The sequence below is a fragment of the Leopardus geoffroyi genome, chromosome C1, assembly GCF_018350155.1.
Source record: "Leopardus geoffroyi isolate Oge1 chromosome C1, O.geoffroyi_Oge1_pat1.0, whole genome shotgun sequence".
NCBI classification, from domain to species: domain Eukaryota; kingdom Metazoa; phylum Chordata; class Mammalia; order Carnivora; family Felidae; genus Leopardus; species Leopardus geoffroyi.
Genome location: NC_059328.1, coordinates 42,890,377 through 42,917,104, shown reverse-complemented (window position 1 = coordinate 42,917,104; position 26,728 = coordinate 42,890,377). Strand labels below are relative to the sequence as shown.

The window sequence follows — 26,728 nt, the reverse complement described above, 5'->3', positions numbered from 1 at the left end:
GGGCAGCCTTCTGCCAATCCCTCCCTGCCTCCTCATCTGGACACGAGGTGACCGATTCCTCTCGCAGCTAGCTGTCGAGCACTCGTCATCGTGGGAGGAGCAGTGGCAAACAAAGAAAGATAAACCCTGTCCTCAGGGAGCCTGTACCTTAGTGTGGGGGTGTGCTCTATCCTGCCGACAACAATGCAAACATTTGTACATCTGCACAGGGCTTCGTGGCAATAACTATGTGTAATAGGCTGTCCCACTCCCATTGGGGTGGACAGGCAGGGGACCCACCAGTTCCCTCACTGGACTTCTCCACTAAGACAACCTCAAAAGGAAGCAGGACAGATTGGAACTGGAGCCCAGAGAGGCCGTGTGTGACATATCAAGGTCCCACAGCACATCTGTAGGAAAACCAATCACGTGGTTTGCTCTTTCAGTCTTCCCTGGTGTCTAACCTCACTCCCTCCTGCTGCTACCAAGGCCTGTTTCCCCTCCCCAGAAACTGCCGCCCCGTGAGACCAAGCCAGTGAGCCTCCAGGAGATCGTGGCAACCCAGCAGAATGGCTGTGTGAAGAGCGTGGCGGAGGCCTCAGAGCTGACCCTGGGCCCTGCCTGTCCCCACCACATCCCTGTCCAGGTGGAGCAGGACGAGGAACCAGCTGCCACCTCTCTGGACCACTGCACCATTGAGATCAGTGAGCTTGAGACCAATGTGTAGCCTGCAGAGCTGCAGGGGCCAGGGGAGGCCTCCAGGTCTAGGGGCCAAGGGCAGGATCTCAACTCACTACTTTTCCGAGCACTCGACAGGAGCCAGGCTCACACACTCCTCCCACCCTTGAGAGGCCAGGATTCGCCCCACAGGCCAGACAATAGAGTCTCAGAAAGGGAAAGACTGCATGTGGGAGCCCCAGCTGGAGAATTATGACCTGGCACAGCCAAGGCCCCAGCTATGACATTTCCACTGTGTTAACCTATGAGGGTGGCAGCAGGGGCTATATGGTCCCACTTTCTGGATCACAGAGTTGAGACCCCGTGAGCTGAAAACACTTGCCCCAGGTCTCAGGGCAGGTAACGTCAGGGCCGGGACTCTAACTCAAGTCTTCCAGGCCCTGGCCACTCTCTCCTGGAGGACAGGGGCCTGCAGGGCCAGATGCCAAGGGTCTCTGCCCCTCTGCAGGAGCTCAGCAGCCACCACTGCCTTCAGTTTTTGAAGATACAGCGATGTTCTGGTTCTGCCCCAGCTGAGTCCCTGCCCAGGCCGGTCACCCTCCCTGTCCCATAACACGTGGCCTCAGACAAACAGCCCTCCCTGAGGACAGCCCAGCCCTAGGCCAAGGCCCGCTGCCTGCCACGTGCCACAGCCTGTCCCGTCTCCCATCAGTCTCACCAGTCGTGTCTCACAAAGCTCAGCCCATGTGGAGACAGCATGGCCTCAGAAGAGCTGCAGGGGCCCTTGGATACGTCTGGGCCAGTCTCCCACAGGACAGGTGGGCCAGCCAGGACTGGGGAGGCAGGCTTGCCTGGGATGCTTTAGTCAAGCTGCCCGTGGAGCCTTGGGGTCAGCACTCTCCATGAGCCTGTGTGATGAAGTGGTGTTAGATTTTCTACTCCTTTCTGTGTTCGCAAATTCAGTGATAACTAAATAAAGGTGTTTTGTTTTTCAATTTTGTGGGCTTGGTGACCATACCCTGGCCAGCATTTTTTTTAATGTTGACTTATTTTTGAGGTTGGAGGGAGGGAAGAAATGCGAGCAGGAGAGGGGCAGAAAGAGAGAGAGAGAGAGAGAGAGAGAGAGAGAGAGAGAGAGAGAGAATCCCAGGCAGGCTCTATGCCATCAGCCCAACACAGGGCTCGAACTCACAAACCGTGAGATCATAACCTGAGCTGAAATCAAGAGTCTGATGATGCTCAACTGATTGAGCCACCCAGGCCCCCCAGTCAGCATTTCTTTATTGGGCTCATACAGGCTGTCAGACTGGCCTGACAGGGCAGCCAGCGTATGAACAGGCCTGCCCAGGTGGCCAGAATGTACAGGCTTGTCCATGTAGCTGGAGTGTAGACAGGTCTAGCTGGCCTGTCAGTGTATGGACAGACCTGCCTGGGCAGCCAGAGTGCAAATGAGCCTGTCCCTGGAGGTTGGAATGAGGACAGGCCTATCTGACCTGTCATATGCAGGAGGCAGAGTGTAAATCGGGGGCTTTTGCTCTGTTTAAGGAGGGGATGTGCCCAAGGACATTTCCAGACTCTCTCCCTCATTGTCTTTGGCCCCAGGGTGCCTCCAGGAGGCTCCAGGGGACACAGAAGAGCCGTGGCCACACTGCCTGTTCTGAATGTGCTTTGGGGAGAACATCTAGCTCCAGAGTCTTGCACAGAGGAGCCCATGAAGACACTGAAGCTGGGGGAGGGGATGGGCTTCCCAAAGTCACTCAGAGAACCAGGAGGGCACTTGCCTCCCAGCCCCCGCTCCTGAACTCCTTCCTATCCTCCTCGCACGGCCATGATCTGAGGAGTCCAAGAAGGGTCCCGATCCTAGGATCCCCGTCTCGCTGCAGGGCTGGGGGCTGTGGGGTCCACCATGGGAGCATCCTTCCTTCACTCAGGCCTAATCACCTAAGAGAGGTCAGAGGTCAAGCTATCAGTCATTCCCACAGTGGTGTGGACCGGCTTAAACGTCCCTTCCCTGTGTCACATCTCTAAGGCCCTTTTAGCAACGAAGCCTGGCCCACCACAAGGCAGGAATCTGATCTTTGACAGGAGCACGCTTACACACCTCCGGTAGTGGGAGGTCATGCTTCCTGGGCATCTCACCACCTGTGCTCTGAGCCGGGGGCTGCCTTCCAGTTCCAACTCTGGCACTGTTGGGGGCGGTGGGAGCACTAGGCGTGTCCGTCACTTCTTCCCCGGGCAGGCCTGCAAAGACCTGGGCCCCCAAGTAGACCCTGCTCTAGGTCTCAGGCCTGCCTCTAGTCCCCTTCCCATCCCAGCCATCCTGGGGACAAACCCCATCAGTAGTGCCCACTCAGTGCACAGGCGGTCCTCTGGGTGAGCTCAGATGCTCAGCCTCTGGAAGCGCGGAGTGAGCTCACAAGCCCAGTGTGGTGGTGCTGGCCGGACCTGCTGACCCCCACCAAGCTGACGGTCACACGTGCCTCCAGGCCTCCTCACCTGTGACTAAACCCTGCGTCTCTGGACCTCTGCCTGTGTGATTACTTTGTGGGCCCAAGAACTGAACTTCGTGCCGACTCCTGCTGGTCTGGAAAGGCTCTCAGGTGCTTGTATCCTGCCCACCCCAGCCAGTCACTGGCCTGGCACCTGGCAGGAAGCACACACGGACACGGCCATAGGCTGCCAGAAAGGGGTAATGCTTTTATATTAGTTTTTCTATAACAAGAAAAATCAGTTTTGTTTTTTATCATTTTTTTTTTCTTAAAAAAGAATTTAAAAACCCAAGGCACCCAGAACATCCCACAGGCCCAAAGAATAAAAAAGGTATGTCATCAGGGCAGCTGGGCCTTTCCTCCTTGCCTGGCACTGCCCTTCCGCCTGACTTCTGCCCAAGGCCCCAACAACCCCAGGAGACTTTCCCTCTGGCCTCAATGGGGTTTCCCATCACAGACATGCCTGTGGCTGGCCAGGGCCTGGCAGGGAGTGGCTGCCCGGGCAGCTGGGAGTCAGGGCAGGCAGGCCAGGGCAGCAGTCCCAAAGGTTCCTGTCCCCAAAGGGAAGAAAAGGAACAAAAGTCAGCTTCTGTGAGTTCCAGAGGGTGGCAGGCACCTGGCCACAGAGAGCACCAAGATAACTCTGTCTTCTCCAGTGGACGGACGAACAGACGGATGAGCAGGTGGCAAGCTGTTCTGGCCAGTTCTGGCTGGGGCAAGATATGTCGGTGGCATAGGCCATAGAGGGCTGTTTTCATGGGACTCGTGTGTGTGTGTGTGTGTGTGTGTGTGTGCGCGCGCGCGTGCACGCGTGCACGCGTGCACATGCGGGTCCGAGGTGAAGGGAGCAGGCGCCCGTGAGTGCCAGGGCAGGGTCAGACCCTTCCCTGAGTCTGCAGGAGTCCAAGGGCATGATGGCAATGGAGGGCGTGGGATGGAGAGGGGAACTGTATGGTGGGCTTGCTCCGTGCAGCCAGCAGTGTGTGACTGTGTCATGTTGCCTGCACGTGTCTGGCCGTGGGGTACTACAGGAACAAGGGGGAATGGGAGACTGTGTGTCCAGCCTGTGTTGTCGCAGTGGGGTGCAGGGTGGCTGGTGAGGGTGGCACTGGGTGTGTCTGTGAGCATGGCAGAGTGGGGCTCACAGGGCACAGGTACGTGCTGCAGAAAGGGGTCTGGCGGTCCGGTGTCCTGTAGAACACGTGGGAGAGTCAGGGAGGCCAGGGCAGAAGTGCCAGCTTTGGGAAGGTGGATTAGAGCTGGGGGCCCCCCAGGGGACTCTGGAAGGGCCAGGCGACTGCAGGCAGGAGGCAGAGTTGCCCCTGGGAGCCCAGAACCAGCCGGCCACCCACTGAGAGGTGTTCTTGCTGATGTGACCAGGCCTGGTATTGACTAGAGGGCTTTTAGGTCCCTCTGGCCACTCCCCAGGGCCTCTCCCAAGGCCCCACTCAACAGACCCGACCGAGGCCAATGTCCTCCAGAGAGGACAGATTCTCTCCCATCCCAGGACTCCCCATCCCCCTCAATGAGGGATATAGCATCCTCACTGGACAGCTGTTCACCCCCATCATTGACCCCTGGCTCTGCCTGAGGACAATGCCTAGAGAGAAGGATCTCCACTTCATACTCCTGAGCTCCGAGAACAGAGGAAGGGGATTCCCAAGAGCCTCTTCTCCATGGTGGGATAACCGCCCCACGCACACTCTTCTGTCAGCCACACCTCCCTCTGTCATCCACCCATGGGATCCTCACCACCACCTTCAAGTCTCCACTCTGACCCAAGCCCCTGCTTTCAGTGTCCTAACAGTGGCCCAAGGGCCCCTTCACATGGCCACAGCCTGACCCTGTGACCCCCAGCTCAGCTCATTCTGATATTCCCTTCTGACCACATCTCTCCTCCTGGCTACTCACCACACTGTGCCCACTCTCCAACGTCCCTCTCCAGAGACCCTGCCCACCCACACTCCTGTCTGCACCTCCTTCCTTCTCAGCCTGACCCCCGGGGTCCACAACTGCAGCCACTCTCTTGTCAACACCCTCAACGTCCTTGTTCCTTACCCTTCTGTCCCACACACCTGGCCAAAACCCCAGCCATGGATGGATCCAATGGTCCATCTTCTCCACACCCACCCCGGTCTGCTGAGCACCTCCTGTTGCACAGAGAAAACAGAAGGCTGAAGGCATCGGGCTGATGTGACTTCATGTTCAGCCACCAAGCCACTGTCCTGTGTGTGACTGCAGCCTTCATCCCTCCTGACACAGTGGAAGGACTGAGCCTCCTGCCAAAGCCAGACCCTCCTACTGTGTCCACAGGGCTAGCTTCTCCCTGCTCTCCTCTCTTACATCTTTAACTCCCCCTCCGGGCCAGCCCCTCCCATCAACTCTGTTTCTGAAAAGGGTGCAAAGTAAACAGAGTCCCTCCTGAACTTCACACCTCTTCCCCGTGCCACCCTCTCATCTCATCCCTTTACAGCCAAACTTCTTGACAGAGTTGTCTATGCTCCCTGGGTCCACTCCTTGCCAGCTACTTTCTCCACCTTCACTGCCCTTGAGGCTGCTCCCCCACAAGGTCACGGGTAACCTTCTTGTGGATAAATCTGACAGGCCTTTGACAGTGCTCACCTCCACCTGCCTCTCAGCAGCACTGACACAGCTACTCTCTCCACCAGAGCCGTGGGGATGCACGGGTGTAGACACATGCATGCGCGAGTGCATGCAAGCATGCACACGTCCTGCACCTGTGAATGTGTCGTGGAGTACATGTATGTGTGTCTGTGTGCGCTCTGTGTCCTGAGTGCATGTTATCCATGCACACATATGCATGTTTGGACACGTGTGAGCACGGGTACATGTCGGTTGGTGCACTGTGTGCACATGTAGGGTGCTTGTGTTGCATATGCACATAATCTGCCTCTGTCCCACCTCCTTCCATAGCCCCTGTGTGTCAGCCCCTTCTGCAGGCTCCCTTGCAGCTGGCCACGGCCTGTCACTCTCCCCAAGCGAGCTCCCCGAGCTTCCTGTGGCCTCACGACTATTTCCAGGCTGATAATGTCTGGACCCCCATCTCCAGCCCAGACCTCAACCTCCAGCCCCAGACCCACATACCTGGCCCACCTCTGGGCAGCTCCCGAGCACACTCCAGGCCCACCTAACTCGACACTCCCACCACAACAAATCTGCTCCCCTATCGTCCATCTGGAATTCAAGTTAGACCTGGGGGCCTGTCCTCTCCCTCACCCTGGCCCAGCAGGACTACTCTGGCCTCTGGAGTCTGCCTGTCGCTCCCCCAAACCCCTTCAGGCCTTCTGCTTGTCTGCAACCTCACTGCCCACCCCCATCGCCTCTGGCCCGGATCGCCACAGTAGCCTCCTCCAGGCCCCCACATCCATGCCCTGCTTCCACCATCCCAGTGCCTGTGCCAGTCCCATCAGGGCGCTCATCGCCCTGGAGAGTTCCCCAGCCTGTGCTGGCCTCCCACAGCTTTGCCAGCCTCTCACCCAGGGCCTATACCGGGGTCAGGGACAGGAAGCTGGTGGGGAGAGGTCAGTGTACCCCCCCCCCCAGACCACCTACCTATGTCAAATCCGGTTCACCCCGTCACTATCGCCTTTCCTCATCCTCCTCATCCTCATCCTCTTCGTCTTCCTCATCCTCTTCCTCCAACTGGCCCCGGTCCTTGGAAACGTCACCAAACTCAAAGTTGCCTTCTATGTCCAAGACCTGCAGGTGCTTCAGCCTCCGGAAGGCACTTTCCACCACGGAGCCCACGGCCAGCTTGTTAAACCTGTGCAGGCCACCCATTTGGGGTCAGTGTCAGAGGCCTAACCCTCAGAGTCCCCACACTTACCCAGCCTAGACGGTAAAGGGGAGGGAACGAGCTCTCCAGGAAGATGGCACAGGAAGCATAAAAGATGTGCGGGGGCTGCTAAGAAGCATGGTGTGTCACAAAAAGTCCCAGCTATTCAGTGTGGCTACAGCTTGGCGGGGCAGGAGTGGACGCTGGGCCACTCATCCAAAAAGGGAAGGTCCCCGTCTGCAAATGCTCTAAAATTTAGGAGTGGCGGAAATGGGTGCCTCCTCTCAGCCTAGGATTACCTCTCTCTGGGATCAACCCCAAGGCCTGAGGCTCTGGTGCTGCCAGCCTGGGGTTACTTTGAAGCCTGGTGTGGAGTGGCACACAGGCAAGGCCAGGGTTAAGCTGGGCCAGGGACACACCTGGGTTGAAGGGAGGCAGAGGCTGGGCTCTGATATCAGGCCCCCTCGATTCTTTGTGCCTTGGTCCCCGTCCCCCCACACGAGCCCAGGCATAGGTCACACTCCACCCCAACCCAGCCTGGGGCCTTCTGGGCCACAACTCCCCTGGGAGGGCACATTCTGCCTCCTCAGATCTGTCCCTTCTCCCTGAGTTGAAGGGATGGTTAGGTAGGGTGTTGGGAAGAACCACCCTGACTCTACTGTACCAAAGCTCATTTCCTGGGGGAGTTGGCTCCCCCATTAGAATCATTCTAAACCCCCAGAGCTCAGCAAGGACCTGAGCACCTGCTCTGCTGGGTCTGAGGCCCAGGGAACAGCCTGGCCAGCTATGGGCACAGCCATCATCCGTGCTCCCTGGTTCCCTTCCTGCCACGGTAACATCAATAATGCCCACATGCACTGCTTTTAAAGTTCCTGAAGCCCTTTTACAAACTTATAAACCTTGCCAGGCTTGGCCAGGACTGTCCCCTCCCTTGAGAGCTGAGGACACAGAGGCTCAGGGGGGGTTCTGTGATGTACCCAGGGTCACAGAGCCAGTCAGCAGTGAAGCCAGGCTTCAAACACTGACCTCTACCTGGGAGCTGTTCCCACATGCCTCAACTATCCCACTAGAGCCAGGGTTGAACCCAGAGGGGCATGTGCACTGCCCCAGGGGACCTCCTACCTGAGAAAGATGCCTTTGAGGTTGGGCGTGGAGTCGAAGGCATTGGCAGGCACAGTGCTAATCTTGTTGTTCTGCAGGTACAGGTACTCGAGTGACTCAGGGAGCCCCTCAGGGATCTCTGTGAGCTGATTCCCAGCGATGTCCAGCAGCTATATAGATGACCAGGGGAGTCAAAACACTTAACATCTTGCAAAGATTCCACCAACCACCTGACCTATCTAAATCTTATGATAACCCTGTGAGGTGGGGCCTATAACTGTCCCCATTTTCCAGGAGGGGAAACAGAAGTTCACATGGATTAAGAGATCTATCCAAGGCCACACAGCCTGTATGAAGCTGGAACCCAAAGCACCTGACTCCAAACCCTTGTTCTAACTGTTATATGTCCTACCCAGCTCCTTCTGTCTTCCCACATGAATTCACAGCCAAGATATCTGAGTGTCACAGTCCTTCCTCCTTAGTACACCTGTCACCCCTATCAGACTGAAGATCCCAGAAGGGCAGAGGCCCGGGGTCCTCCAGTGGTTGCATATCCCCACACTGGTCCCAGATGAGGGTGAGGGTGGGGTCCATACAGGTGGGGTTGCTCATTTGTGGCCTTCAGAGGCCATGTGGGCAGGGGCCAAGAGCAAGGGTTCAAGGCCCACTGACCTAGGCTGGTCAGTCCTGGGATCACCACATGCCTGGAGTCCAGGAAGCAGGTGGGCAGGGAAATGGGGTGGTTTTCCCAGGAAGCAGAGCAAACATGCAGCAGGCAGGAGACCTGGACGTGCATGGGCCCGGCTCACTGCCTGCCCCTCAGGCTGTCTGCACATACTCGCTCTGACACACACCTGTGTAGGCACAGGTGGGATTCCATCATCTCTAATCTCCCTTCCTCACCCTGACAGGAGGGGGCTCAGGGTCAGGAACTGGGGGCCATGAATCTAGATTCAAGATTCAAGGGGAAAAACCAGCTTCACACCTTAGGGAGCCTTCCGGTCACCTCCTCTACCCAGCAGGGCTCCCTGCTCCCCACTGTGTCCCCTCCACACAGCTCTGGCACTTCCTCATTCATTCCGAACATCCTCATGCCCGCAGGTGCTGGGGAAATGGAATCCACTAGAAGCTGCCTCTGGCACTGGAGGTCAGGGTGGCGGAGGAGATGCACACAGAATCTGACAATGACAGCTGGTGGAATTGGCTGTGTTGAGGGAGCCCAGGGGAGTGTCCTCGACCCAGGCTTGGGTCAGGGGAGTACAGCAGCCAGCACGGGCAGGGGCTCTGAAGCAGTGGGGGCAGCTGCTTATAGAAAGATCTGACAGTATAAGGAAGAATCCCCCCACCAGACACCTCATCCCTGACTGAATTCACATACCTGCCCATCACCAGGGGCTTCCTGAAGGAGATGACACCTGAACTAAGTCCTAGGCATATTATAGGCTCTAGGATGGTAATGACCCACCATCTACCTTACTCCCTGTCAGGTTCTCAGTTCTAGAGCTGTGTCTTACGTGGTGGAGGCCCGGGACAGGCTGTGGCATGAATGAGTGAGGTGTTCCCAGGGTGCTATGCTTCCAGCAGCAAGGCCAGTATGAGTAAAGCCCAGTGTGGCTGGGAAACTAAGGAGCTCAGCCAGGAGCAGAGGCAGGCCAGCCCTGAGAGCTGTGGCAAGGATTCTGGTCTGGGTCTAAGAGCAATGGGGAGCCACAGAAGGGTTCTGAGCAGGAGTGTAAGGTGAGTGTATGTGTTTCAAGATACCTACCGACTGCATACAGAATAAGGGAGTGAAGAGCTCCTATGGAGCCGGGGTGCAGGTGAGAAAGGGGGGTGGCTCGGGGTATGGGAAGCAGGGGTGGAGAGAAGTGAGTCGAGAGATGCAATGGTAGAACTGGCAGAGTTTAGTAACAATGGATGTTGGGGGCACGTGGTGTGAAAAAGGGGGTGTCAAGGGCAGCTTCCAGGTTTCCTGTGGGCACCCCCTTCAGTGAGTTAGGAAATGCAGCAAAGCGGTACCTAGTGGCTCAGTGGGTTAAGTGTCTGACTTTGGCTCAGGTCATGATCTCATGCTTCATGAGTTCGAGCCCCACGTTGGGCTCTGTGCTGACAGATATTCTCTTGCTTGGGATATTCTCTCTCTCTCTCTCTCTCTCTCTCTCTCTCTCTCTCTCTCTCTCTCTCTCTCCCTCTCTCTCTCCCCCTCTGATCCTCTCCTGCTCGTATTTTCTCTCTCTCTCAAAATAAATAAACTTCAAGAGGAGCAAGTGTGGAGGGGAGGACGATGGGATTCGAGCTCCTTGAGGATGGGCTCCTGAGGAAAACCAAGAGGGATTGACACAGGTAACGCGATCCTGGTGTCTGGCACCCAGCAGGGCTGTCTGGGTGAGGAGAGACCCCGGCTAACAGCTGCTCCTATAAGGCCAGCTGCCTACCCCCAACTACCCCTGCCCTACCCTCGGGGCTGGGCCCCACCTCCCTGCCCCCCATTCTGTGGGCTCTCCCCTACGTTTCCCTCAGACATCCTCATCCTGACAGCTCCCCAGAAAAACATGTACTGTGAGCCTACCACACTGAGGTCCTGCGAACACGACAGACTAAAATGCCTGCCATGGGTCCCAGCAAAAGAGCAGGCAACAAACAAGCAGATGGATGACCTAATGCCCAGGAGGGATGAGGATCAGGAAGAAAAACAAAGCAGAGGAGGGTGATAGGTGGTGAAGGAAGACCTCCCAAGGAGGTGACATTTGAGAGATAGGGAGGGGACATGTTGGGAAGGGGACCCCGTAGGGCAGCAGAATGGGGGGCAGCTCCTGACCTCGCAGCACCTAGGCCCTGCCTCCCAGGTTTCTCAAGTTCCCTTTCAGCCCTCACTGAGTGGGAAGTTTCGCTCACAGCTGATATCCCACCTGACTCCAACTGTGGCCACAGCAGCCACACCCACTGAGCATCCCAGCACGCCTCAAGCAGGCTCCCCCGGCCCTCTGCAGACCCGATGAGGTCAGCCTGCCTCCCAGGCCTCACCCCCTCCCCTGCCCCAAGCCCAGCCTTTCCCAGCCACCTGTACCTGAGCCTTCAGATGGGTGAGCCTGACTCTCCAGTGCCACCTGAACTGGCCCTGCCCGCCCCCTTCCCTGCCTGTCCTCCTGAACCGTGGGCCCCCTACCTGCAGCCATGACTTCTTATCCCCACAGCCCTCTGCAAGCCTGTACCTGCAGGTGCTGAGCTCAGCCTGGCCATACCAGCCCTTCACTGCTGTATCCTGGCATGCCAGCCAGCCACTTCCTTGGTCCAGCCGCCCCACCCCCACCCCCACCCCCCTCACGGCCAGTCCCTCCTACCCACCCCTCACCTGGGCCCAGAAGATGGGTGGGCTCGGGGCAGCCATCCCAGTAGCACCTCACAAGGGCATGACCCAGCCGCTCTCCCCTCCCCCTTACCTGGAGGTGGGCAAGGTCGGCCCAGGAGCGGGGGCCCAGGGCACGGCTGCGCAGCCGGTTGCCGGTGAGGTAGAGCTCACGCAGCTGGGCCATGCCGGCCAGCGCTCCGCGCGCCAGGGCTGCCAGTTCATTGCGCTTGACCTTCAGCACGTGCACGTTGCGCGGCAGCCCGGGTGGCAAGGTGTGCAGCCGGTTACCGGACAGGTCCAGCGAGCGCAGCAGGCGCAGCTTGCGGAAGGCATCTCGGTGCACCTGTGGGCTGGTGATGCGGTTGTAGCTGAGGTTGAGCTCCTCCAGGAAGTAGGTGGTGGCGAAGTCGTCGCGGCCAATGCCGGTGATCTGGTTGTGCAGGATCATGAGAGTGCGCACACGCCGGGGCAGGCCGCTGGGCACGCGCTCTAGAGCGTTGTTGTACAGGTGCACCGTGTGCAGCCGCTTGAGGCCCTGGAAGGCCCGCGGGTGGATGCCGCGCGCGTGCAGCTGGTTGCTGTGCAGCAGCAGGTACTCGAGGCTGCGGATGGGCGTCAGCACGTCTGCGTCCACGCTCCGGATGGCGTTCTTCTCCAGGTGCAGGAGCACGAGGCTGCGCGGCAGCCCTGCCGGGACCCGCGACAGGTTGTTGCTGGACAGATCGAGGTACTCCAGGCTGGACAGCTTCCTGTGGCAGGAAGGAATTAGGATGGTTGGCCGAGGCCCACGGTGTTTGGTCCCACCCCTACTCCCAAGGGAGATGGTGAGGGACCTGCCTCTAACTCATCGCAGCTCTGTGACTAGCTCACTAGGGGAGCTCAGTCCTCTTGGAGCCGGTCCTTGGGTTGATTCAGTGACACGTTGGTGAAGGAAGAATCTAGCATGGTTTTTGACACATAGAAGTCAATTTGAAGACCAATTGTTTAAGGCTTTTTGTGGCTACCCTGGGCCCTAAAAAATGAAAACATATTTGCCTTCAGCAAGTATACTCCAGTTTCAACTTTGTACCAAGAAGCCAGCCTCACTGGAAGTGGGGCAGGCCTTCTCTAGACATATCACTTGTTCTTGGGGACAGACGTGTCAGCAAAGGCACAAGCCCAAAGTTCCTTCTCCAGGAACCTGGTGGGGGACAGGTAAGTGACAGGCATGTGTGAGAGGACCCGGCAGGGTGGGCCCAGGGAGCAACTTCCCAGTTACCGTGCTCACACGGAGGGCCCAGGTGGGGCTCACCAGAAGGTTTCATTGTCCAGACCCTCGTCAGTCAGGTAATTGTTCTGCAGGTACAGTTCACGCAGATTGCTCAGCTCACTGAAGGCACCTGGTGGGATCTTCTCCAGCTTGTTGTTCTGAGGGGTGGGATGGTGGGCAGTATGAGGGACAGCTGAGGGGCAGGGGCGGAGCCCTGGATGAGATGTGGAGGGGAGTCTAGGGGAACCATGCGAGGAGGCACAGGCCTGGAGCATGCTGCATGTGATATTGACAGCCAGGTACCCAGGCTTCTGCCTGGTTCTCCACAGTGGACACTGTGCCCTCCGGCATGTGCCCAAGGCCCCACAGCCTCACCACGGTGCCTGTGTGGGCGTGGGCTCTTCCCCCACTGCAGGACCCTGCTCTTTTGCCGCCCCTCCCCATGCTCTCCCTCCCACCTTGAGGTGCAGCTTATAGAGGGCAGGTGGCAGGTGCTTGGGCACGTGGCGCAGGAAGTTGCTGGACAGAATGAGGATCTCGACGTTGCTGGAGCCGTTGAACATGTTGTCCGGCAGCCCGGCATCCGCCAGCTTGTTGTTGTGCAGGTACACGGACCTGGGGGATGAGGCACAGGTCCTCACCCACCCATGCCCACCCCTCTTCCAACCAGCTCATCTGATGAGCCTTCAGACCTTGCTCAGGTTGGGCCTGGGCCCAGGGAACCCTCCTCCCATTTGAAGGACCTCAGACCCCACCTAATCCAGTGCCTCCTAAACAACCAAGGAGACCAAGGACCTACCAGAGGCTGCCCCCTCACGTCAGTGGCAGAAACAGGATTTCCTGACCCCTAGTCTGTGCTCCTCCACACCCTTCAAGGTTCTCAGTCATTGCCTGACTGTTGCAGCCCTGGAATCCTGCATGCCAACCCCAAGCAGCTGGCTCTGAGTTCTGCAGGACTTCCCACAGATGGGGGCTATCCCCGCTACCTCTTTGTCTCAAGTGTCCACTACAGGGCCTGGCTCAGAGGATGTGAACTCTCATTCATTCAGCAAATATATAGTGATTGTCCCTATGTGCCAGGACTGTTCTAGACTCTGAAGATATAAGCAGTGGACAAAACCTACAAGACCCTGCCTTCATGGAACTAACATACTAGAAGGAGCAAAGATAAAAAATAAGAGAAGATATTCTAAACATAAAAGAACTCATTCTTGCTGTGTGGCCTCTCTTGGGCCTCAGCCTTCTCATCTGTAGGATGGGACCATGCACAGTGACCCCATGGAGAGAATCAAGTGAGATGACAGATTCAGAGACGGAAGCAGCACCAGGGATTGTCAGTACCTGCCCCCCGCCCCAACCACCCTGCCCTGCTCACACACCTGTGCTACTCTTCCCAAAGCAGCTCTTGGGGAGGGGCAGCTCTGTCTGCTGGAAGATGCTTCCTTCCCACAGGGGCTGGGGAAGGAGGGAAAGACCCTCCACCCAGCTCCCCACAGTTCCACAGACATCACTCTCTGGCCTTGCCTCTTGGACTGATTGCTTTCACTCCTCAGATCCTGTGCCCCTGCAGCCCGTGGGCATCCCTCACCACAGCCCTGAGCAAGGGCATCATGCCTGCACTGCCCAGCATGGCCCTCCTCCAGGGCCTGTCCTCTGCCTGGCTTGGGGCTGGGAGTGTCTCAGCTTCTCCCCCTTCCCCAGCCTGAGCCCAGGGCCCCCATCTGACCTCTGACCTCTGACCTCAAGTTTGGCTTCTGGCCAAAAGTGAGCCCGTAAATCTTGGTGAGATAGTTGGCAGCGAAGTCCACGCTGATCAGGGTGTTTGGCAGGAACCGGGGTGCCAAGGTCAGCTGGAAAGGGAAGAGTTGGGGCAGAAAGACCAATGGCGGGCAGAGGCCAGCTCTGGGTCCCACTGCCTGCTGCTCATCTGGGCTCCTCTTTGCAACCAGACCCATCTTTCTATACTGGAAGCCCGTCCCACTCCCCTGAGTGTGCAAAAACAGAACTCCGTGGCCCCCCACAGCCCTAAACATTCAAAGCCCCCTAGGCCTGTCCTCTGCCCTGCCTGTCCTCTTGGCCTCTCCCCTCATTGCTTCCTGACACAGACCCTCTGTCCAGCTACAGTGAGCACCCACTTCTCCAGACACCCCCTCCCCCTGCCCAGTGTCTAGCCTTCATTCATTCAACAGTAGTCCCTGAGTCTGCAACACTGCAGGCATGCGTCCAGGAGCTGGACGTGTCCTGAGGAACAAGAAAGAGAAGTGCCTCCACCCCCACCCCCAAAGCTTACATCTCAATGGAGAAGACAATAAACAAGGCACGAAAGTATCCAATAGTGATAGCGAGTTAAAACAGGCTGAAGACAGAATAACTGGGTTGGGTGCTCGGGGAACAGGTGACACTTAAGGCATGAAGGCACCATTAATGCCATCTGAGGGGAGAGCACCCACGGCAGCAGGGGCAGCGAGTGTAGGCCCCACTTGAGGGTTGCCAGGTTTGGGGGCTGGAGGAGAGGGAGTGAGTGGGAATAGGAGTTGAGAGAGGCAGGCGGGCCCACACACAGGCCATCTGCCATGGGGAGAAGTGTGGCTTTCATTCTGCGTGGAAAGTAAAGCCTCAGGAGCTTTGAGATGGGGAAGGCGGGTTGGAGGGGTGGAAGCAGGTGTGATTTTTAAAGGTCACTCTGGCTTCTCTGTGGAGAAGGAGGAGCAAACAGGGAAGCAGGGTCGTCGTGGTGCAGGCTGGTGGACCGGGGCCGGAGGGGAGCCGAGGGCGTACAGTGGGACTAGGCGTGGGTGAGCAAAGCGCCCTGGATTTGTGGCTCAGCTGAGCGGCGCTGTAGGTGGTTGGAGATGACCTTTATGGGGGGCGGGGGAGAAGGCCGCAGAATTGGGCTTTCGGGGTTGTGGGAGGCAAGCAGAGTTCTAGTTCCATTAGACATCTAGGGGAGATGTCGAGGAGGCGGGTGGATCTTTGAGTCTCCTGTGGGAGGAGTGGAAAGGGCTGGGGGCTGCCACTGGACATGGCCATGATGTAGATGGGTGCTAAAGCCTGGGGAGGGGATGGGTCACCTCGAGAGACCTCAGAGAGAAGAGGCCAGGACAGAGCCCTGGGACACACCAAATATTTTGAAGTTGAGTGCCTTCGTGCCTTTTCTCATGCTCTCTCTTTGGCAGTGCCTCCCCCTTAGGCCCCCTGGCTGAAATCCCGTTACCCTTCATGGCCCTGCTCAAATGCCATCTCCTCCAGGAAGCCCTCCAAGTAGCTATCACCTTCCTGCACTTCTGTAAGGCCTTGGCCTCCGTTTTCATTATCTGACCACTCTGATGCGCTGCAATGAGGTGTGAGGTCTCACCGGGACCATGTCTGAGCAGCAATGGGGACCCAGCGACCTGAGCTCAGCCTCCAACACCAGGGGGCCCCTTACCTTGTTATTGGCCAAGTACAGGTAGTTGAGGTTGGTCAGATGCTCAAACGCCTCCTCCGGGAGCCCTTCAAAGGACAGGCATCGGTCAGAGCCCTGGATGAAGGAGATGCTACAAGGGAGCACACCACCACCGACCCCCCCAGTGCCCACCCCACTTGCCAGGACTGGGAGGGCCCTCCCTGAGGCACGTTGGGTTCTGATCCCTTCCCAACCAGTCCCAGCAGCCCTGTTTTCTTTCCCCTTGCTCCCAGGAGCCCCGGCTCAGAGGAGCAGGTAGACAGTGTCTACTCACAAACGACCAATTCTTCACCTGCTCGGGGGCACCCACGTGGCAAAGGGTCCTCATAAGGTCAGGCCACGGGGCAGAGGACCCATCCCCACCCTTCCCCATCAGGAAGGAGTGCTTTCCTCAGGTGCAGCCCTAGAGGATCAGAGACCCTCCTCATACCTCTGCAGGGCAGAGCTGTGGCCCCTGTGCCCCCCCACCCCCGCCACCATCTGGCCCATCCCTGTCCCAGCTGGCAGCTGTAGTGTCAGGACTCGGCTGTTGCTGGGAGCCCAGCCAAACTGGCCCTTCTCCAGTCCTGAGGCCAGCCTCTGACACTCAGTTCCGGGCTCCCAGACCCTCAGATGCTGGGACGCACCCAAGCATCTAAGGAGAGGGAACAGTTACATAAACCGTGCAGGGTCCCTCTGTGGAATACCCGGCTGCCGCTGTGTGAAATGATGGCCACTGAGAGTTTTTTGCAACATGAAAAATGCTGCTTTGCTAACTGCTAAGTGGAGCAGAGCAGTTATGACAGTTATAATATCTAAACTGTAAGCTCAGCTATAAATGAAAAAATACAAAGAAAAGAGACTAGATTGAATTGTGGTGATGGTTGTACAACTATGTAAACTTACCAAAACTCGTCAAATTGTACTTTTATGTTGGGTGAATCTTACAGCATATAAGTAAAGTAGAAAGAAACATACCCAAACGTTGGTAGTGATTAACTCCACGTGGCAGAATTATAAGTGGGTTTTTTCTTTTCCATTTTGTTTTCTACATTTCCAAATTTTCTGTTATAAATTATTTTCATCATCAGAAAAAAATAACTTTTTACAATGTGAGTGTTCTACGCATCTTTGATTCTGAAGGCCTTCTGTGAATATGAGTCTATGAGAGGGGTGCATAGGTGGCTCAATCGCTTAAGTGTCTGACTTCTGCTCAGGTCATGATCTCGCGGTTTATGAGTTTGAGCTCCGTGTCAGGCTCTGTGCTGACAGCTCGGAGCCCGGAGCCTGCTTCAGGCTCTCCCCCTCTTTCTGCCCCTCCTCCGCGCGTCTTCTCTCTCTCTCTCTCTCTCAAAAATAAATAAATGTTAAAAAAAATAATAATAAAAATAAAGAGCCTATGAGAAAGGTCCTGGGAATCTCAGCCTTTCCCCTGACCCAACTCCCAGGTCTCAGAAACCCACAGGGGTGACTCTTAGGCAACCACAGGGAGCCCCTGGCCGTGAGGCCCTGCTGCCAGCCCAGCCCTGCTGTTTTTCGTATCCCAGGATCTGCAGGGTGGAGCTCTTCCCATGGGCACCAGTCCCCACCCCCTCGTGTCCCTTTCCTGGGCTCTGGGTGATCCCTCACCTCGGGAAGTCAGACGGTTGTTCTGGAGGTTCAGAGTTTCCAGTCGATGCAATCTGGAGAGCTCCTGGGGGTAGATCTTCTCCAACTGGTTGTTCTGGGGAGTAAGGGCCAGGGGTGGTGAGGAGGCAGGCTCACTAGAGGCCTGCCCCCACCCTCAGTCCCAGTCCCAGGAGCCAGTCCCTCTGCTGGGCACCTCCCTTGGGATTGATTCACCCTCATGAAGACAGGCCCTGGGACTGGGCCAGGCCCGGGTCTCAGCGCTGGAGGCACAGCAGTGACCACAAAAGGCATGCAGGTCCCACCTTCTAGGAGCCCAGATGGGAGCATCCCCAGGTGGTTCAAACTTGGAGTGCCGCCTCCCCTCTAGACCCGCTCCCTTCATGTTCCCATTGGATGACAGGCATCCACAGCCCATTCTCCCCACCCCAAGCCAGAAACTACTTTTGGCTCCCTTTCTTGGGTTGGGGGGAGGAACCTGGGTCCTCACTCCCTTTGGAATGCTTTAAAACCTTCCTCCAAAAGCCTTCCTGAATTGGATTGGGGCCAGACTAGGAACTGCTATGGGCCCCACAGCACTAGTCCTTCTGTCTCCATCTGTTGTCTTTACCTGTTTAGATCTCTGCCTCCCCCATAGGCTATTCAAGTCCTCCCTACGCGCCCAGCATCTGACACAGCACCAGACGTATCGAGCAGGCACCCAGGAGACTTTTATGAATAAATGAGTGAATGAACCAACAGTAAGTGTTGTCCTTAACTTGTCCCTTTCCCTCATGGGCTACCCTGGCCGCGGGCTCCCTCCACCATCACCCTAGACCCATCAGTTTGAGTGACCATTGGGCAGATCACTTTCCTTGACTAGGCTTGATCTCTGGAAGTGGGTACGAGAGCCCCTCTCTCTCCTCCAGAGCTGCTGGGACACACAAAGTTGGGTGCACCAGCACTCCCAGAGTCCCCCATCTGGAACACTGTGTCCCACTTCTCAAAATCTAGCCTGCACCTCAGCTGGGGAGAATACTCTATCCTCTGAGCCCCCAGAGCATCTATCAGGGTCGACTTTCTCTTGTTCTCCTGGCCTGTAATGGTGTCTGGGCACCCCGTCCATTCAGAGGGTCAGCTGCCAGGCAGATCTGTGTCCTTTTTTCCCTCAGCCCAGACTCCTCCAAGCAAAACGAAGCAGTTATAATATCACGTTACTCTGTGACTGGGACATCAGAGGGGGGAATGCCCTAGCACCTTGTGTCTGGGGTTGGGGAGCCACAGGAACTGGGGGTTCTGGGACAGGAGCCGCGAGTGTAGAGGGCAGCCCCTGGTGACCGCTGTTGCAATGGCAGCTTCACCTGCAGAGACAGATGGTTGGTGTGCTCAGGCAGGTCCCCCGGGAACTCACGCAGGTCAATGCCACCACAGTCCACAACACCTTCTTGGGAGCAGGCACAGTCTCGGGGGCAGTTGATGGTGGCAGGGCCAGGCCCGGGCTCCTCAGGGCTCAGGACCAACACTGGCTCCTCCATGAATTCGTTCTCTTCAGGGCTCAGGCTGTGGGCACCACCTCGGCCAAACCCCGGAGACCTCACCGTGCTCACCGGTCCCAGCTGCAGCTGCGATGGCAACAGCAACAGGAACAGCAGTGCCCTGCTCCGGGCCATGGTGCCTGCAGGAGGGGGTGAGTCAGACTTCACCTGTTAGGGACAGCAGGCACAGGGCTAGGGCCTATGGAAGTCATACTAGGGCCCTCCTAGGCACAAGACAGAGCCTACCCAGGGATCCTGGGCACACGTCCGATCTGCTGCCCCCCTCCCTTCCCTACCCACCTCCCCCTCATCAGGGCTACTCTCTGGAGGGAGGAGGTGAAGCCCTGTCCTTAGGCAAGTCTGCAAAACTTCCAGCAGCCCTTACCAGTCCTGGCCCTGAGCACCGGACACCCACTTCACAGAAGGGGAATCTGTGGCCCGGGAGGAACTGTGACTTGCAGGCATTGGCCAGGACTTTGTGGAGCTCTTGCTGCCCTGGCACAGGCGGGGCTGACAGGCCCCGTATCTCGTCCAGAGCCACAGGCCATGGTGGGCCAGCAGCAGCGGGGCACATCCCAGCTCTTCGGCTTGCTGTTCTAGAATGTTCAGGGCTTGACCCTGTCTCTCTTCCAGCGCCCACACCCCAGTCATACAGGTCTATCTAGAAGTTCCTCTCTCCAGGCCTTTGCACATGCTGTTCCTTCTGCCTGGAAGCCCTCTCCCTCTCTTGTGCAGTTAGCAACTTCTCTAAGAACCAACACCAGTGATGTGTCCCCTGGGAAGACTCTGAGCTGCCCCAGGGCCCTCCATCACTGTTCCCCCAGGGTATGAGTTGGGTTGGGCTGTGAATACGTGAAGGTGTCTTTCTCCCATGTAGGGCTGCGAGCCACTCTCAGTGTCTGGGTGGAGCCGGGCGTAGGGCAGGCATCAGTGAATGGTGCTGCTGCCATCCCCAGGGCCTTCCAAGTCCCCTCCTGATGTTTGCACTCTCAGCTGGCCTCACCAGAGCCTGCTGCCACCTGCAAGGGACCACTCCCGAGCACTGCATAGCCCCCTAGAGCAGCAGGGGTGGGGCATTGGGGGTGGCCTCAGGCCATGAGGAAGATGTAGGGTTCCATCTTTAGCAGCCCACGGACCTAGCTGGGCTCTGGGCTGGTCTCTGGAGTTCTCTTTACAGAAAGGCACTTAGCAAACATCTCTGGGATGATGTGACAGGCCATAGCTCAGGTATGCTGACTCTAGAGTCCCACAGACCCCAGTTTGAATCCCTCTCCACCACTTAGTGGCTCTGACCCCCCCTAGGCCTATTTCCTCACCTTACAAGGCAGATAATACATCTAAACCCACAGCATCCGGGAGCAGTCAGCAAGGTGACAGATGTGAAGCACCTGATACCTCCTGGGTGATGCGGTGCTGCTGTCACTGCTGCAGCAATTACAAATGCAGATACATGGCAGGCGCTCAGCCCCAGGGGACCCCTGCCCCAGTCTGAGGCTCTCTCCAAGGCACTAGATCGGGGACCACACCCCACACGGCTAGAAGATGCTGGGCCTGGCTAAATTGGGAGCTGGCCACCGCTGCCGATGTCCGGTTAGGAAGGCAGGCACTGGAGCCAACTAGCCAGGGCTGCGGTCGGCTCTGGCTCTCAGTTGTATGACCCTGAGCAAGTTTTGTCACCCACCAAACCTCAGCTTCCTCACCTGTCCACCCTCGTGGAGACACCATGAGAGTCAGTGAGATGCACAGACTGTATACCCTAAGTGCTCAATAAATGTTAGCTTTTCCTACCACTAATATCTGATCCATGGGCACTGCCCACCCCACAACCCCCTGCTTCTTCCTCTTCTCTTGTCCAGATCCTGCTTGTGCTTTTCAGTCCGGTCCCAGGCCCACCTCCCCGCAGATTTGCAGACTCCAGCCTCCTACGAATTCCTGCTGCCCTGTGGCCATTGCAGTATTTCAGACACTGCTTTGCCTCACTCATTGGCTCAGCCAGCTCTCCAAGGTGAGGTCTTGTCTGCCCTCAGCCCTGTGCTGGCACAGGGGACACAAGTGAGGTGGCAAAGTTCCCTGCTCTCAGTCTAGAGGGGGCAGCAGAGCCCAATTCAATAACTACTGCCCCTCCCTCCACCCCAGACTGGGTGAGCCCTGGTAAGCCAGAAAGAGAGAGACAGACAGACAGACAGAGAGATGTGTGAGGAGAGAGAAGAGGGGCAGCAGCCAGGCTTGTCTGACTCCATATAGGTCTACGAGGTCTAAGCAGACTCAGACCCCAGCTGCTGGCCCGGCAGAAAACCAGGGGGCCTACTAGCACACGCACAGCTCCCAGGCCGCAGGGGTCGGTTGGCAGCAGTAAGGATCACTTGCCGCAGCCTGGCCCTATGCCCACCCTACCACACCCCTGCTTCCCCATCCCCTGACCAAACGGGCAATGAATCCTCAGCCAGTCTATAGACCATCATCCCCATGCACCCTGTAACTCCTCCCCTCCCCCTCCCCCCCTCACTAGCTCAAAAGCCTTCAGTCCCCGGAGCCACCAGCATTAGACCAGTGTGTGACCCCACTGCGGACCAGGGCTCTGGGAGGGGGGAGTGTGGGCACAGTCCCCAAATCAACCAGGGCAGGAGGCCAGGGAGAAGGTTCCTCCCCACATATCCTGTGCGCTCACCGGACCAGCGATTTTTTCCTCCCTCCCCTTCTGTGTGTATCCGTGAAGACCTATAAAACTGTATCTGTTTATATTAACAGTATGAACCATATTGAAAATGTTATCACCATCACTTTATAGATGAGGGAGCTGAGGCCCAATGGGATCGGCCAAGGTAACACAGCTGTTAAATGGTGAAGCTGAGCTCCCAGCCCAGGGCCTTAACCACAATGCTACGTGGCCCCTTCACTGGGCCAAGCACAGCTGAGCACTAAGGACCCAGACAGAGCACTCGGGTTGGGCTCCCGCCCTTAAGAAGCTCACACCTGCACCGTCCAAAGTAATGGCTGTATGTGGCTACTGAGCACTTGAAATGTGGCTAGAATGAATTGAGAGGTGCTCTAAGTGTAATCCGTAGTATATACAGATTCCACAGACTAGTACAAAAGAGGATGTAGAATATCACTAATATTTAGGGTATCTCACACAACATCTCATTTATTTTTATATTAATTATGTATGTTGGATAAACTAGTTAAATAAAATAAGCTACTAAAATTAATTTTACCTGTCACATTTTATTTTTTTAACCTGGCTTCTAGAAAATTTCATATTACGTACGCAGCTTGCATTTATGGCTCATGTTATATTTCTTTTTTTTTTTAATTTAAAAAAAATTTTTTTAAATTTTTTTATTTTTTCACGTTATATTTCTATCAGGTAGTGCTGGCATGGATGTAATAGACATAGGTGTAAACTGAGTATTATAATCCCAGTGTCATCAGAGGTGTGATGGAGGGAAACCAGAGTCCATAGGGGCCCCGAGGAGACCTAACCTTGCCTGGGGCCAACAAGGCTTCCCAGAAGAAGTGATGCCTTATTTAGCCATAAAGGGTGAACATCAGGCAAAAGGGAGAGAGTGATGTAAGCAAGGAGGTCAGCATGTACAAAGGCCCAGGTGCAAAAGAGCCCATGTGGTGACCTCCACCAAGCTGGCTAGAGCGTCTGGTGGGTGTTGGGGACAGGGAGTGATGCAGGTGGGCAGTCCAGGCCAAGAAGGGACTTGAAAGCCTAGTTAGGGAGAGGGATTCTTATCTTAGGATCTTAGGAAAATGAGGAGCCGTTGAAGAGCAGGAGAGTGGCATGGGCAGGTTTATGAATGGACCGGTGAGGAGCTCTCTGAGGCTGTGCAACGGTACAGGCAAGGGCTAACAAGCTTGGTCTGGGCAGAGAGACGTGTTGGGATGGAGAGGATGAGCTGGATGGACAAGAGAGGGAGGAAGAACAGACAGGGCCTAGAGAGTCCCACCTCATCCTCTGCAACTTGGGATCCTGGGCAGCCCCAGCTCCACCACCTGGTTTTCTGTGTGGCCTTGGCCACATCCTGGCGCATCTGAGTCTCGATTTGTTGTTGTTCTTCTTCTAAGAATGTTGAGCCAGATAAGCCCCTAAAGCCCCTTCTGTGTGCTCACCCACATTGGAGCTGTGTGAGGGAAGAACAAAGGGGAGAGCGGGCCCCTGGCCTCTTCGTGTCCTGAGTGAGGAGGCCCTGGTGAGGCACAATTTACACCGCTGGGACAGCAAATGGCCAGCTAGAGGGGCAGCTCAGCCTGCAGTAAGCTCTCTATCGGGAGCGCCTTAGCAACAGAAGGGCATGGGCTCCACTCCTGTCGGCCATGTGGGTCTGGACAAGGCCACTTCACCGCCTGAGCCTCGTGATGGGCGCTCCTCGTGAGATGAGGCAATGGAGATGGGCGCTCCTCGTGAGAATTAAATGAAATGACATGTCCACCTGTTGCTGGCATCGGGCTAGTGCAACACACATGGGGTTCCTGTTACTGAGGAAGTCCCTGGGACCAGCTGCCTCTCACCGCACCTACCTCCCCTAGGGAACCAAACCTTAAGGCCCAGAAGCGCTTAAGTGGAGATTAAGGCAAAACTAGAAGAAGGAAGGGGAAGGGAGACCCAAATCAGGACACAGATCCTCAGCCCCTAGCGGCACCTTCTTTCTCCATTCAAATACAGTAAAAATTCACTAATCCCCCACTTGGTGCTAAGCCCAAGATAGCTGCATCTTATTGCCTCTAATAGAAATCCCAAAACTAAGACATAATCTTCCTACTCTGCAGATAGGAAACTCAAGCACAAAGGGGCTCCCATAGCTGCCCATCCCCATCAAACTCCTACTCAAACGCCCCTGCTCTGGGAAGCTGTTGCTCCCCTTTGGGTGAGGAAGTTCTTTGGTGCTCCCACAGCACCACTGGCCCACTGAATCCTGCAAGATTCAGCTGAGCCTTTCCTGACTCCCCAGGCATGGAGTGAGTGTTCAGGAAATGTTTGTGGAACGAAGAAATGAATTTGTGAAAGGCAGAGTTGGAAAAGATTTGCAAAATTATCTAGTCTGACCCCCTCAGTTCACAGATTAGTATGTTCAAGTTAAGGCCAGGACTAGAATTTGTGTCTTCTGACTCCTGCCCAGAGCCTTGAACTGCTCTTGAAGACTGAGTAGGAGTTCTCCAGATGGACAAAGAGGAAGAAAAGCACTCCAGACAGAGGGAAGGACATGAGCAAAGGCACAGTGTGGGGATGGGAGAAGAGGGAGGTGCCTTTAAAGAAAGGAAAACAGGGGTGCCTGGGTGGCTCAGTTGGTTAAGCGGCCAACTTCAGATCAGATCATGATCTTGTAGTTCGTGAGTTCCAGCCCCATGTAGGGCTCCGTGGGGACAGCTCAGAGCCTGGAGCCTGCTTTGGATTCTGTGTCCCTCTCTCTCTGCCCCTCCCCTGCTCGTGCTCTGTCTCTCTCTCTTTAAAATTAAATAAACATTTTTTAAAAAATAATAAAGGGTAAACTGGATGGGGCAGGGGATTGAGGATGTGACCGGAGGTCCAAGTCTCCAAAGGCATCAGCCACTATGCTAAGGTGCTGGTGATAGGGAGCCATCAAGGGCACCAGGCAGGTCATGGTCAGAGGTCTTAGTATGACTCTACTAGGCCTAAAGGTGCCACCATTAGTCACCCCTTACCTAAGATTCAGATACAAAGCACAAAGTATTTTCCCACAAGATTTTGTGAAAACAGCCATTTGAATCTAACATTTCTCTTTTAAAAAAAATTTTTTAAATGTTTATTTATCTTTGAGAGGGAGAGAGAGCGAGAGAGAGAGAAAGAGAAGGAGGACAGGCAGAGAGAGAGAGGGAGACACAGAATCCCAAGCAGGCTCCAGGCTCTGAGCTGTCAGCACAGAGCCCGACGCGGGTCTTAAACTCACAAACCCAGAGATCATGACCTGAGCTGAAGCCAGACGCTTAACCGACTGAGGCACCAAGCCTTCCTGAATCTAACATTTCTTAACTTGCACTCTAGACTAGAATAGACTGGGTCCTTAAAAGGGGACATGACCACCCGAAGGCTCTCCTGGTTCATAGCAGTGGTGCCTCTTGGAGCTGCTAAACCACTGCTTCACCTTCCCCCGCCTGCCCAAGTCCAAGAGCAGCTACTCAGGTTGCGGGGGCCTCAACAGGTCCATGATGCACTCCGAGCGCCAGGCGCGCATCCCTCTATGCCTTGGGGACCCGGGACGGTCAGCGCCGCTCTCATTCTCCTGCCGCGTCTGCTCCTGTCCCTAAGTCGCGGCGGTTGCCGACTCCCACCCCCAGACCAGGCTGATGCCAAGAGCTCGCGGCCGCCGCCACCTCCTCTTCCACCTGACGGCGCATCAGGTATTCTAACCCCCCTCCCCAGCCTGGCGGTTCCAAGACCTACAACCTGGCACTTCCGCCGCTTTCGCTGGAGGGCGCCGACCTCTCTCCTCGCGCTCCACGCCCCCCCCCCCCCGACCCCCGCTCAGTCCAGCTGTCCCAGCGGGCAGGCAGCCGCGTAGACAGACGGACACCAGGTGCCAGCTGAGAGCTCTGGCTTGGCGAGTGCGCGGCGCGGGGCTGGGGAGCCAAGCCCCGAGCGGGTCCGAGCGGCTGTCGCGCGGGCTCCGCCTCACCTGTCCGCCCTTCCTTGAAACATATCTCTGCCCCTCTCTAGGCCTCAGTTTCTCTGTCTGTGACGAGGGCGAAGGGAGAACTAACTGATACAGTAAGACGCGCGCCTGGGCTCTAAGTACAGGGGTCTACGCACCTCCCCAGTTCCACCTGCCCCCACATTCCCGGTCACCAGCCCGCGTCCTTCCACCCCACTCCCCTCCCATCCGCCCTCAGATTCTTTCCAGATGTGCGCAACGGGGGGGGGGGGGGGGGGGGCGCCGAGGGCTGGGACCAGCCTGTGGCCAGAGAGGAGACAAGGCCCCTGCCCGGGTCGCGATCGCGGAGGGGTCGCACTCCCAAGGTAGAACTCTCGGCCGCGCACCCGGTGCAGGGCTCCCACCTAGGGGACTGGATGCCGCGGCCCCGCCCGGGGGGAGCTGCGGGGACCATCCGGACCAGGCGGGAAGTCCGAGTCCGCCGCCCAGTCTCTGCCCGGACCCCTTGGCCCACCCGCGCCGGGTACCTGCTGCGCCCCCGCGCCGCGCCGCGCCCTGCCGGCCGTACGCGCTGTCCCGATTCGCCGCTGCGCTCCGCGGGCGCGGGCTCCTTCCATTCAAGTCGAGCCGTGAGCTCGGCGACGCAAGTTTTGTTGTGGGTTTTCTCCTCCCCGCCTCTCCCCCGCTCCCCCCTCCACACCGCGTGCATCTGCTGGACGCCGGCCTCCTCCGGACACAGGCGTAGGGTCCCCACAGGCGCGGGGAAGGGGAGAGGGCCTGCCCCCTCCGCTCGTGGGCTTGGCCCGGCCCCACTTCCCGGGAGGCAGAGCCCCCGTAGCGACCCCTCTCCCCCTCTCCGCCCCGGCGGGGCCGCCGTACCAGGCCACCCCCCTCCACCCGGAGCCTGGG

General features: G+C 56.9%; 2 protein-coding genes across 8 annotated transcripts in view; one reads left to right on the top strand and one right to left on the bottom strand.

The window, feature by feature from the left end:
* SLC1A7 (solute carrier family 1 member 7) overlaps positions 1 to 1,652 on the top strand; it is a 45,741-nt gene extending 44,089 nt beyond the window's left edge. For 4 of the 5 annotated variants that reach the window (XM_045477430.1, XM_045477432.1, XM_045477431.1 and 1 more), the window contains one exon: positions 488 to 1,652. In XM_045477430.1, coding sequence (XP_045333386.1) covers positions 488 to 706 — 219 coding nt within the window. In that variant the 3' untranslated portion in view covers positions 707 to 1,652. Of the gene's footprint in view, positions 1 to 468 lie in introns of all 5 variants that reach the window. The other variant, XM_045477434.1, reaches the window with a different exon arrangement.
* Positions 1,645 to 26,728, bottom strand: PODN (podocan). Of its 3 annotated transcripts, none has more exons than XM_045477439.1 (11): positions 26,347 to 26,713; positions 19,029 to 19,342; positions 17,692 to 17,785; positions 16,066 to 16,130; positions 14,379 to 14,488; positions 13,097 to 13,253; positions 12,681 to 12,796; positions 11,481 to 12,138; positions 8,065 to 8,213; positions 6,720 to 6,930; positions 1,645 to 2,598 (listed from the first exon to the last, which is right to left on the bottom strand). In XM_045477439.1, exons 2-10 carry the CDS (start codon positions 19,335 to 19,337, stop codon positions 6,747 to 6,749), a joined length of 1,842 nt encoding a protein of 613 aa, XP_045333395.1. In that variant the 5' UTR covers positions 19,338 to 19,342; positions 26,347 to 26,713; the 3' UTR covers positions 1,645 to 2,598; positions 6,720 to 6,746. The 3 variants fall into 3 exon arrangements, with proteins under 3 accessions (XP_045333395.1, XP_045333394.1, XP_045333396.1); XM_045477438.1 differs by lacking the exon at positions 1,645 to 2,598 and adding an exon at positions 3,330 to 4,337 and having other exon boundaries at positions 26,347 to 26,728; XM_045477440.1 differs by lacking the exons at positions 1,645 to 2,598; positions 26,347 to 26,713 and adding exons at positions 3,330 to 4,337; positions 19,588 to 21,531.

Coding starts and splice junctions, on each gene's coding strand:
- PODN (XM_045477438.1), bottom strand. CDS start 19,337: ATGGCCCGGAGCAGGGCACTGCTGTTCCTGTTGCTGTTGCCATCGCAG. Junction 14,489..16,065: donor TGTACTTGGCCAATAACAAG/GTAAGGGGCCCC, acceptor TTCCCTTTCCAG/CTGACCTTGGCACCCCGGTT. Junction 13,254..14,378: donor GGCCAGAAGCCAAACTTGAG/GTCAGAGGTCAG, acceptor CTCATCCCCCAG/GTCCGTGTACCTGCACAACA.